The sequence below is a fragment of the Polyodon spathula genome, chromosome 20 (genome assembly GCF_017654505.1).
Source record: "Polyodon spathula isolate WHYD16114869_AA chromosome 20, ASM1765450v1, whole genome shotgun sequence".
In the NCBI taxonomy this organism is placed as follows: domain Eukaryota; kingdom Metazoa; phylum Chordata; class Actinopteri; order Acipenseriformes; family Polyodontidae; genus Polyodon; species Polyodon spathula.
This window is the reverse complement of record NC_054553.1, coordinates 12,579,622-12,591,459: the sequence shown is the minus strand read 5'-3', so window position 1 is coordinate 12,591,459 and position 11,838 is coordinate 12,579,622. Positions and strand designations below refer to the sequence as shown.

At 43.3% G+C, this 11,838-nt stretch overlaps 1 protein-coding gene across 4 annotated transcripts in view; it reads right to left on the bottom strand.

Annotated features, from left to right (window-relative positions):
* Positions 1–11,838, bottom strand: part of LOC121295438 (collagen alpha-6(IV) chain-like) — a 109,063-nt gene that overhangs the window by 9,572 nt on the left and 87,653 nt on the right. For 3 of the 4 annotated variants that reach the window (XM_041220042.1, XM_041220045.1, XM_041220046.1), the window contains 14 exons: positions 11,266–11,487; positions 10,658–10,819; positions 10,258–10,266; positions 7,625–7,795; positions 6,933–7,076; positions 6,043–6,159; positions 5,549–5,730; positions 4,930–4,993; positions 3,665–3,739; positions 3,286–3,393; positions 2,159–2,266; positions 1,735–1,806; positions 1,234–1,359; positions 694–810 (listed from right to left, as the gene is read on the bottom strand). In XM_041220042.1, coding sequence (XP_041075976.1) covers positions 694–810; positions 1,234–1,359; positions 1,735–1,806; positions 2,159–2,266; positions 3,286–3,393; positions 3,665–3,739; positions 4,930–4,993; positions 5,549–5,730; positions 6,043–6,159; positions 6,933–7,076; positions 7,625–7,795; positions 10,258–10,266; positions 10,658–10,819; positions 11,266–11,487 — 1,677 coding nt within the window. The remainder of the gene's footprint in view (positions 1–693; positions 811–1,233; positions 1,360–1,734; positions 1,807–2,158; positions 2,267–3,285; positions 3,394–3,664; positions 3,740–4,929; positions 4,994–5,548; positions 5,731–6,042; positions 6,160–6,932; positions 7,077–7,624; positions 7,796–10,257; positions 10,267–10,657; positions 10,820–11,265; positions 11,488–11,838) is intronic. The other variant, XM_041220043.1, reaches the window with a different exon arrangement.

Here is an 11,838-nt window from a genome sequence, read left to right as displayed (position 1 = left end):
TAGGTAGAAGTGTTCTACTAATAGGGCAACACACTGTTCCACTGACTGGCCAAGAAATGAAGGAATGACCTTCATTGTGGGCAGAACCACTTAACCCACAAGCCTTTGTTTGAGTTCAAGACTGAAGGACGTCTGGTGCTTCTCTGCGGGCTCCATTTGGCATTCCCTATTTGTGACCAGTTGTGTTTTACTTGAGATACTTTTCTACAAAACTGTGCCATTGGAGAAATACATGCTGGTCACTATCATGCCCCTTGTGAAATCACAGAGATTCTTCTGCTTTTCTGTTTTTGTTGCTGAATAGTTGCACAGAACTCTGCTTTAAATTGTCTAATAGATCACACAACTTGTTACGCGACTGCGTATATTTCCTCACACTGCAGACAAGGGGAGTTTCTAATTTTTGGCGTATGATCAATCATTCTTAACTATAAAACACTGAATATTGCTAAATTTAGAAATGCTAAAAAGAAACTTGACAAATTCAATGATAAATGTATTGTTTAGATGAAGGCATTGAAAAATAATTGATTTAGATTATTTGAGTACTTCCAATTGTACGATCAATACAGTTGCTACAATGCCTATTTACGTCACACTTTACATTTCATTCAAACACCTTGTTCTCTTGCATTGCACACCTGTTCCAGAGCAATGAACCCTGACCACAGAACACCCAGTCGGGGTACGCACCTGTTTCACCATCCCGCCCTGGGGGGCCCATATCGCCCGGTCTCCCGGGAATGTTTGAGGGCAGGGAAATCCCAGCAGGACCGGGGAGCCCAGGGAAGCCAGGAACACCGGGAGAACCTGAGACACAGAGGGGGAGACATGCTGAGGCCAACACACACACACAAACACACACTGGACTGTTTGGACTGAGGTCTGTCAACAGTCTTCAGTTTAATCCCCTGTGTTTAAAGAGGACAGTGACCAACGTGACTGAAGTGCTGAGAATCTTTCAGTTATGTTTGGATATACATTCAGGATATGCAAATATTACAAGTACAATACATACATCATAGATAAACTGCTGCATCCTGATGCCTTTGCTGTGGGTCACATGGTCTGACTGCAGCTAGACCATTGGACAGAGTTTCAACAACACAGGAAGTGATCAGGTACCAGGAAGCAGCAACAGCTATTCATCGACAGTGTGGGCTTTGCTTGTATTTTGTACTTTTTTGGAATATTTCAAAAGAACCAAAAAAGAGACTCCCCTTGTTCACTCACCTGGCTCTCCCTTGCCACCCTTCTGCCCAGGGAAGCCTTGTGGCCCTATCGCTGCTCCTGGAGTACCAGGCTCCCCCTTGAGTCCCTGGGCACCAGGCTGGCCAGCAGCCCCAGGCTCACTCAGACCTGGGAAAGCAACAGAGCTGGGTTAGAAAGACACACTCTTACCATGAGATCCACTGAGGCACGCAGCCATATTTAGTGCTCAAAGAGCTTGGGAAGTGAAGAATTTGTTAAGGTCGAATCTTAGAATACTCATTATTACGCAACATGCAAGCAAAAAAACACTATTTGCCTCCAACCCACATGGTTCTTGGGCTCACCGCCTTCCCAGCCAGATGAGGCAGCATAGACCCCCATAATCCACTGAACCAAGGGGTAGCTTTAAACAAGCCAGTAGGGTAGTTAATTGCTTATGTTCTGATTGGTCCAATGAGGTTATAACATGTTGTGCCTCATGTGTTATAAAGTGTAAAGTGGTCAAATAACTGAGAAACTGACCTGGTGTTCCTGGTGGGCCCTTTGGCCCCTGCAATCCGTTCAGACCATCCAGACCAGGGGGGCCAGCGAAACCTGCAGGACATTAACACAAGGGGTACTTCATATCCTCTCAACGTGACACAGACATTGAGTTTGTTAAAGATTTAAAATGGGAAATACCCTACAAACTCCCTGTTGGCACACCCCTAGTGGTCATTTTTAAACTAGCCTTATTACAGAAATTCCACCTATCTCAGGCTTGCTCAGAGGCTGGAACAACTAATATGCTGGTGACTATTACACAGGCAAAACGACAAATGTTTTAACTACTTATTGATCAGTTGCAGTTCTATTCTATTGCATTGTATAGTATTTTCATTAAAACTAATTGGCTGGCTCTCTGTGATGGCCAAAACTTCAATCCAGTAACTTTTCCCCATTTTACCTTTTTGTCCGGGGGTGCCGTTAGAGCCGGGGAATCCAGGAGATCCAGGCAGTCCACTTGATCCGGGAAAACCAGGGTTACCACGAGCACCGGGGAAACCAGGGCTACCTAAACACAGTCCGCACAAAACACCAGGCTTAATGCTACTACATTACTGACTTAAACCAAACACAGTATCAAAGACTCTCTTTACACACACAACGATGATCTACTTTCAGGACCTCCCTCCCTTCCGTTTTCATCTCCTATAGCCTCTTCTCAGAGTATTAATTACGTTTCACTTATGAACAATCGTAAATATTTTTTTAAACTTAAAAAGCAGCACACCATTTTAAATGGTACTGTGGAGGGTAATTGCTTCTCGTCAGCTTGTCTCCAACTAATTTCATGAATCTAACTCTCCTTTCTCAAATGCACAAACCCACTGTATTGAAAGAGCCCATTCCCAAGTTAACATAGCATGCTTGTTGCTAGGGAAGTAATGTCACTGCCCTGTGACTTTTGCCACTGCTACAACTGAACAACTCAAATAAACTAAAGTAAAAACTGCTTCAGCAAGTAGATATTTAATTTGCTTTGTGTTATTGTGCAATGTGTGTTTACATGGTAACAGTACGATATTAATGCTTTGATGTTAATTGTTTTGTGTATTTTGTTTGTGATGTTTATCGTGCAGAACAAAATAAAATTAACAGTAATTCTAATGGAAATTGACTACATGTATATTGCAGCGAAGGGTTAAACTCCGATTATTCTTCAGTAATGTGCAGCCCGCTATACACATTAGGTTAACGTAGTTCTGTGGATATGCGGCCTGTGATAAAAGTTTGGTTGTGCACCTTTGCCATTTTAAGCAGTGACTCATTAATTCAAAACTGGAGAACTATTTCATAGCATTTAATCTGCGGTGGACAGGAATCAGCACAGTGCTTGTTTGTGCATTTGTAGAACACTTTGTATTGCCACCACCAAAAATAAAAATAAAAATAAACTCAAAAACAGTTACTGTGCTCTCTGTATTTATCTGATACTTGTTAAAAGGTGTGTCTTGGGAAGCTCTGCTGAAATCCTGGAGCGCCTGCCTTGCATGTAGAGCGTGGGGCAGAAGTGTAATGACACAGACCTACCTGGCAGTCCTGAGCGGCCTGGGTTTCCAGGCAAACCTTTCTGTCCGTTGATTCCGGGGTTTCCAGGGAAACCTGCGTCACCAGGCTGGCCACTGTTACCTGTTATGCCTGAAAACAGAGAAGGTGGTTAAACTATTGGGCAAAAATACTGATAAAATTAACCAACCTTCTCACCGTTTAATATAAAAACAAAACTCAATTCCGTAAGAGTATCTGAGAGGGACAGCGTGTTAAAAATAAATCAGCGTACATTACCTACTGAATACAGAATTAAAAAGCAGGGTATCAAGTGAGAAAACTGTATCAGAAAACAGAAAGTTCAGTACCATACTCTGTATTCCTCAGAGACAACTCAAGGACTCTTTCCTCCTCTACTCACCAGGAGTTCCAGACTGGCCGGGGAATCCTTTGTTTCCAGGGGCTCCAGGAGATCCAGTGGCATCGCCGCGATCACCTGAGGAAAGAGTCCAGCGTTAGCACTGAGTTACACACTCCAACAATCACCTGAGGAAAGAGTACAGTGTTAGCACTGAGTTACACAACCCTGCAGCTTCGAATTATAACAGATCAGATAAATGGCAGTTCAGAGAGAACCTTTAAATGGAGTAACACACCACAAACAGTAACCAGAAGAGTTTCACCAATTCAACAGGCTTCTCAAAATGTTACAGCGCAAAGACTTAATTTGTGAGGAAAATCATAACTTTCTCTGGCTGTTTGATTTTGCTATTGATACCCACAAAAAACTGTCACATATCCTCCATTAACCTTATTGGACTTTTAATAGGAAATTAATATTTAGTTACCTTTGAATACTAAAGGATATTTAAATTTGAATTACTGGAGAACATCAGACTTTGCAAAGGTTTTCTAAGGAACGGATATGACTAATGCTTTTTTTATCCTTACCACTGCCAAGATTAGCCAACACTGTGATATGAAATGTGCATCTCAAATGGTTTCTTAAAATATGAAGTTAAAAGAAACTGTTGAGCCGAGTGTTACTTTGCAACATTCAGCCTAACTGGGATTCTAGTATACAGTCAAACCTGCTTATCATCACTCATGTTAATATCACACCCACTCATTATCCTCAAACTGAAATGTTTCAACCACAACATAATGGGAGTCGATGGAAACAAGCTTTTGACAATATCACTGTGGTTAGTGTCACACTGCTTAATATCAAGGAAATTTAAGAGTCACGCAATTGATTTCTACCCCAATTAATATCACTTAAAAATGCTGCATTGGTTGTACTGTATTATCAGCACATTCTGTATACACTGTGTCTTGGGGACACATCACCCAGTTTGACTCATGGAAAAACAAAGATTTAAAACATAGCCACGGAGGCTGAAATAATTGCTCTATCCGAAAAAGGATTAAAAAAAAAACCTGAATGTATACATGGTTGTTTGATTTGTTCGGTTACTGATGTTACTTAAATCTGCTTATTGTCACAATGTATGCTCAGTCCTTTTGAAGAGATATTTAGTGGGTTTGACTGTTCAGAAGTAGTGTTTACAGTATAGTGTACTAAGTGTACTGCAAGCCAAACGTGACAAACACAGCAGTATTACTACAATTGACTCCAGTACATTCAGAGGCACTGCAATGGCAACACAGCACTGTAACTCTTACCTTTTTGTCCGGGTGTCCCCGGACTGCCTGGGAATCCAGGAGGCCCTGGAAACCCATCGGAACCCTGTGGAAAAGAGCAATGCAGAAACCTCACTTCAGAACGCTACCATCACGCGCTGGCCATTTGCTTATTATACAGTTCATTTGTTAAAGAATACAGGTCAACAAAACCGAATCCACCTAACTGAAGCCTTCAATGTGGGTAAATGTTTTCTCAAGTGCTTTAAATGGAAGGTTTATGCATCGAAGTACCACACCCCTCAAGCATGTATCACTAGCTAGGCCAAGCCCTGAACCCTGGAGCTTGGGATTCAAAAGAGGGACTTATGTACTGTTCAACACAAACCCTTTAAAAGAAACCGTTTCAAATGTCATTATTTGTTTTTTACATTTCTTTTACTATGTTATGGTACAATAATTGAGTGGTTCTGAGTTCTGTTGCTCCAATTACATTTTTAGCATCTCTCTCTAATCTCCCTTTCCCTGGCTCACAGCATGCCTGCTCACAATGATGCAAACATCAGAAAATAGTATGTGACATGAAAAAAGTAAAATCACAGTAAATTTTAAGTGAATTAGTCTTTAAACAAATCAGTACAGAACAAGATTGTGCTCCTACCCTTTCCCCTGGCATCCCTGTGAAGCCGATGATGCCGGGAGAGCCCTTCTGTCCTGGGAATCCTGGTTGTCCGCTTGGCCCTGGGTAGCCTGGGTCCCCGGGAGAGCCTTTCTCCTTCCCTTGGAAGCCCGGCAGACCTGGCCGGCCTGGGCGACCTCCCTGCCCAGGCAGCCCTTTATCACCTGGGCACAAACACAGGGAGAACAGGTCATCAAGCCCTCAGCAGGAGCACGGAGCTGGTTCGGTGTTCAACAGTCAAGCTCAAGTGGACCGAGGGGTGGGGGGGTGGGGGATTGTGCCAGCCCCTGCCTCAATGTATTCAATTAATACTTTTCTTGCTTGAAAGCCCTTGAAACAAGCTTCCAATAAGACACCAACTTTATTTTAGTTACTCAAATCTTATTAGTTCCTTTGCGTTTCTTGTTTTGTGTTTTGGATTGGCCTAGTGTCGCTTACAGCCATGAACTTGAGGCAGGCTTACTCTGAACACTTACCTCGTGGGCCAGGGAATCCATTTGTTCCTGGATATCCATTGTCTCCTCTCTCTCCTTTTGACATGAGATGGAGTGGGACCACTCTCTCACCGGGCACACCTGGGCTTCCACGGTCACCTACATGGACACACACACGAGAGTCAGAGAGAAACAAGGAAATAGCTGCAGCACTCAATTACAGTGATTACACTTTAAAACTAGCATCCATTCAATAGAATAAACATGTACCATATAACATGACATTGGGACTTTTTAACTCTGCTGACTGCACAAACTTAATGGTAAAGTATGGAAGCAGGTAATTTTTTTAACTTGATTTTTTTTCAAAATTTTGTAAATAGGCAATTGATTTTACAATTTGAATCTTACCCAACCTGAAATGTCCAACTTCAGTCACCCATTATATATATATATATATATATATATATATATATAAAAAACCACTACCACCCCTGCGCTGATTCGGCTGTGGCGAAGATGAACACACGCTGTCCTTCGAAGCGTGTGCTGTAGGCCGACCACTTCTTTTCACTCTGCAGGCCCGCCATGCAACCAACCTAGAGCTACAGCATCGGAGGGCAACGCAGCTCTGGGCAGCTCACAGGCAAGCCTGCAGTTGTGAGCTGAGGACATCCCGGCTGACCTAAGACCCCCCATCCCACCCCACCCCACCCCGGGCAGCCCTCAGCCAATTGTACGCCGTCCCCTGGGAGCTCCCATCCACGATCAGCAGTGGAATAGTCTGGACTTGAACCGGCAACCTCCAAGCTATAGGATGCACCTTGCACACCACGGAAGCAAGTAATTATGACATGATGAACATGAACTCTGAACCGTTCAGAATGAATACACTCTCCCCCGTGCCTCAGACAGAACAGTGTGAGGTTTACCTTTCTGTCCTTGCCCCCCATTTTCTCCACTAGGTCCGACCCTGCCGGGGAACCCACGCGGTCCCTTCAGCCCCGGGGCCCCTGGCAGTCCTGCGGTGCCGGGCATTCCTGGGAACCCTACCATGCCAGGGGAGCCCTTTTCACCTGCCACAAACACAAACACCCAGCTTGTTAACACAGAATCCTGATGAAAACAGTTTACTGCGCTTCTGTTTACCACAAGTAGCGATGTTTAACTAGAGCTGTGTCATTCTTGTGGATTTACTCATTGTTTTGATGATTCAGATCATTAAATATCACTCAGTTGCAAATTTGACTTGTTTTTCAGATTTTTTAAGGAGATTTGCTAATCAAAATCCTCAGTATAAATCATAAATACTCCATTTCGCTTTACTATTCAATTACAAGAAAAAAGTACGAAGTACCAAATAAGTACTATAAAAATAATATTCTTTTAAATTCTTGATAAAAATCCCAAACATGAAAAATCTATGTATATACACTATCAGTTTATCTATAAAGGTGGTCTTTGTTTTAATAGTTACATTTAAATATAATTCAGCAAGTTGACTGTTTGGAAAGTACATAAACTGTCTATGACACATTCCACGGTCTAACTATATCTAAAATGATTGTTCAATGTGGTCTTTGTAAGCAGGTTGAAAGGTAGCAGGGTATTGTCAGTTTTTTACCATTTCTTCCATTTACTCCTGGCCGACCCTCTCTCCCTTCTGGTCCGGGTCCGCCAGGGAACCCCTTCTGCCCCGGTAGTCCCGAGGCCCCCGGGAGCCCAGGTAGGCCCTTCATACCAGCGGGCCCTGGGGGGCCAGGGTCCCCCGATGAGCCCTTGAGCCCTGGAAAGCCTGGAAACAGACAGGGCTAAATTATCAAGCAAGGTCGTTACTTCATACATCTTACAAAAACATACTACAGGATAAAAGGAGTACAGCTGCGGTAAAAATGCAGTACAATTATTTTTACAAAAATATATTGCACTAAATGACTGTATATTTTGGATTCAATAACCTGTAAAGCTGCTAAACTATTGCAGGTGTTTGCGCACTCCTGTATATTACTGTAGTATTAATACTGTAGTAGTTTTTGTAAGATCCCAAACCACATGTTTTTAGATAACCTTGTGTCTGCCTATCGACAAACTATAAACTACATTGACCAAGTCAATCATTTTATAAGCAAACAGAAGTTAGTAATACCAAAACAGTGTTATAGTTGCCTACATAACTAAGCCACATACTTGTCTACTAAATGTAATGTAATACTGCTGTTCTGAAACACATATCCTTGCTTCAGGGACAGACATGTATACATAAAGATTTAAGCCTCTTCTGGCTCGATTTGATACCAATATCCCTTCCTTGGGTTTGAACATTCAGAATGTTAGACCTATACCGAAACAACTCGGCTTGTCAGTGCTCACTAAAGTGTGCTCGGTTGTTGCTTGTGTTGAGAGCACTAAGTGAGCACTAACAACCAAGTACAGTTTTTAGAGCATGTTCATTTTGCAATATTATGGAAAGAGGAGATCACTGTCAACAAGTAACAAATTACCCGAATTATCACTTTATTGTACACTTCAGTAAATTAATATGCTATTTTAATGTGAGAATTTTGTTAAAGTGCAGTTTGGCATATGAAAGTGTGGATTTGTTTCACCTCTTTGAATTGCTAATGCTTCTCAAAGCATTTAACATTGTCGCTGTGCTAAAGAAATCCAGTTGTTTAGTTGGAAGGTTATTGGATTCGTAGCATGTTAGAAAACATGTAAAACAATGATGTCAAAACTGCAGACATGTATGATGGGACTCGTGGGAATGATCATGAAACAGAGGTTTATTGACTTCATTGTCAGAGATACACAGCCACCACGTGAGGTGAGGTTTATGGACTTCATCATCAGAGACACAGCCTCCACCACCACGTGAGGTGAGGTTTATGGACTTCATCATCAGAGACACAGCCTCCACCACCACGTGAGGTGAGGTTTATGGACTTCATCATCAGAGACACAGCCTCCACCACCACATGAGGTGAGGTTTACTGACGTCATCAGAAGAGGCACAGCCTCCACCACCATGCGAGGTGAGGTTTACTGACGTCATCAGAAGAGACACACAGCCACCACGTGAGGCGAGGTTTACTGACTTCGTCATCAAACACACACAACCACCATCATGTGAGGTGAGGTTCACTGATGTCATCATCAGAGACACACTGCCACCACCACATGGTGAGGTTTTACTGAAGAGATGAGTTTAGGAAGCTACATCCTGAAAACTCACAAACTGTCCTTGGGTTCCATTTTGGCTCCAGCTCTTCTACAGTTTAACACCCAAACAAACTCTACATCTAAGCTATAAAGGCGTTTCACAAGACAGGTTCATAAATCAACTGCCAAGTTTTTTTTTTTGTTTCACTTTGGTCATTATTATTCTATTTTCTATTAAAAGGTGCTGGATAGGCTTAGAGATATCTTCTTATAAGCAGAATAATCTGATATCATTTGTTTCTATGTGAAGGTGAAGCCTGTGTATCTTGCCTCAGCACTGCAAGTCGGATGGACATGCTTGGTTACCTCTCCCCATTCACTTCCTGTGTTACATATAATAGCACCCCACCTGAACTCAGGACATGAGGTCATATTTTCCTTTTGAGGGTTGTGACAGGAAGAATTTAATTAATCTGAAATACAAATACAAGAAGAATCACACTTTAGGATGTTCTCCCTTTTGAATGGGTTGCTTCAGCTCTAGCGGTTTATAGTTGTCCTTATTCCACATGGCTTTGACAGATGACAGAACGTGCCACCTGACAGCTGAAAAAACTGAACTGTGAATGTAATGTCTATGCCGCACAAACAGAGCCTCTAACTATAGCTCTAGACGCCAACGTGCTTTGAAGCAATCACAAAAGCAGGCTCAGGAGAACCACAAGGCTCTGGTGTAGCCACTATGAGCACACAAACTGCAGCGCGACAAGGGGGTAATAAACACGGACAAGAGTTTTACTGCTAACCTACACAAGTGGCAAACAGGAAAGTGAAAATGAGACATGCCCTCCAGAAGAAAAGGAGAAAACCGAAAGAGAGCTAGGTTTCAAATTTTTTACTAAATTTTTTCATGTTTAAAAAAAAAAAAGGAACAGGAGTGAACTTTGGCGTCCTCCTCAGGTTGCTGAAGAGCATGCTCACAGCAGCACATCGGTCATGTGTTAGGTTCTAGGAGGTTACATCTACAGTCATTCCAGTGCTCGTAGCATTAAAAGCAGAGGCCTACTTGCTTTGATGCTACTGCAACAGCTCTCTCACCTTCACAGCCTAGGTAGAAACCCAACACCCAGACAGAGGACACCAGAAATGGAAGGATGATGGGAATGGGGATGGGACAGATGCATGGTGAAGAAAAACACACACACACACACACACACATTAAAAATCTCAATATGTAACAATGAACTACTACACTTAAAACTGTCACTTGCAGTTAGATGCGTCAAGAATCAAGAATGATAAAGTTTTAAAATCCATTTTTTTTTTTTTTAATGCTAAATGATATCAAAGGCTACATACAGAACTGGGCATAAATAGACTGTACGGGTTAAGCCAAAGGCCATACCACTTGATCTCTAATACTGTAAGAAAGACTGGATGGAATACACAGCTTCTCAACCGAACGGGATGGGGTTGCGTTGGTCCTGACGTCACTTACCAGGTGCTCCTGGGAAGCCTACTCTCCCGGCTTGTCCAAGAGAGCCGGGAATGCCATCCAAACCCCCAGCCCCCGGGGGACCAGGCAAACCGGGGATGCCAGGGAAACCATCCTGACCACGCTTGCCTTTGGCACCGGAAATGCCAGGTCGGCCATCAATCCCTGGAAAAGCAATAAGGAGCAGAAGATTACCATAGCAACCGTGATTTCTATACTGTGCTGTTACACACTCAGCCACTTGAACAACTCCCTTGAGGAGCAGTGTAGAAAAACACTTTATACTGCATGTATGCAAAACATAATAATAAGGTGAAACAGAGAAAGTTATATTTAGAATTCTTTAGAAATACTCTTGGGGGGGGGGGGGGGGGGGTTCTAGCCAAATTTACTACATGTTTTTACTTATTTTCTGTGGGGGTTTTTGGACTTCACAACCCCACACTAAAAACTATGATTTGCGTTGTCAAGGAAGTTCAATTTCGGGCCTGGTTGGTAAGAAGACCTCAAGGCCACAGTCTGTATGTACATTTTTACAAGAAGACTGCCAGCTGAACTTCCTCAGTAAGAATCTCCTGGTTCAAGTTTCAGAGCCCAGTTGGGTTCCCTACCTTTCTGTCCTGGCAGCCCTGGGTCTCCCGGTAGCCCCTTGTCTCCGGGCCCTGCAGACAGGCCTGGAAACCCAGGGGGTCCTCGCTCCACTCCCAACACCTCTCCAGGGGCCCCCTTCGGTCCACGCAGCCCTGGGGAGCCATTCTTTCCTGGAGCCCCTTCTCTGCCGTCCATACCCGGGAGACCTGGGGTGCCCTCGTCACCTCTCGGTCCGGGGAAACCTGCAGACAGACAGACAGACAGACAGACATGAGCGACAGTGAATCCTGCAGACAGACAGACATGAGCAACAGATACCCGTTTCGTTTTCCTGATCAGTCCCCCTGTCTCCGCCATGCACAAGCTCACCCAGGGAGAAGCTTCCCACACACTTTTGTCCTACCAACTGGTATTTTTTAGATCCTGTATTTTGTTTTCAGTGTCTGGTATTATCTGTATTGTTTTGTCTCCATATGTCTCTGCCTGTACGTTCTAATGAGTCAATTTTTCACAGGGATTCATTACAACAGAGACTCAAGCAACAACTCCTGCACGAGAACATTACAACAGAGACTCAAGCAACAACTCCTGCA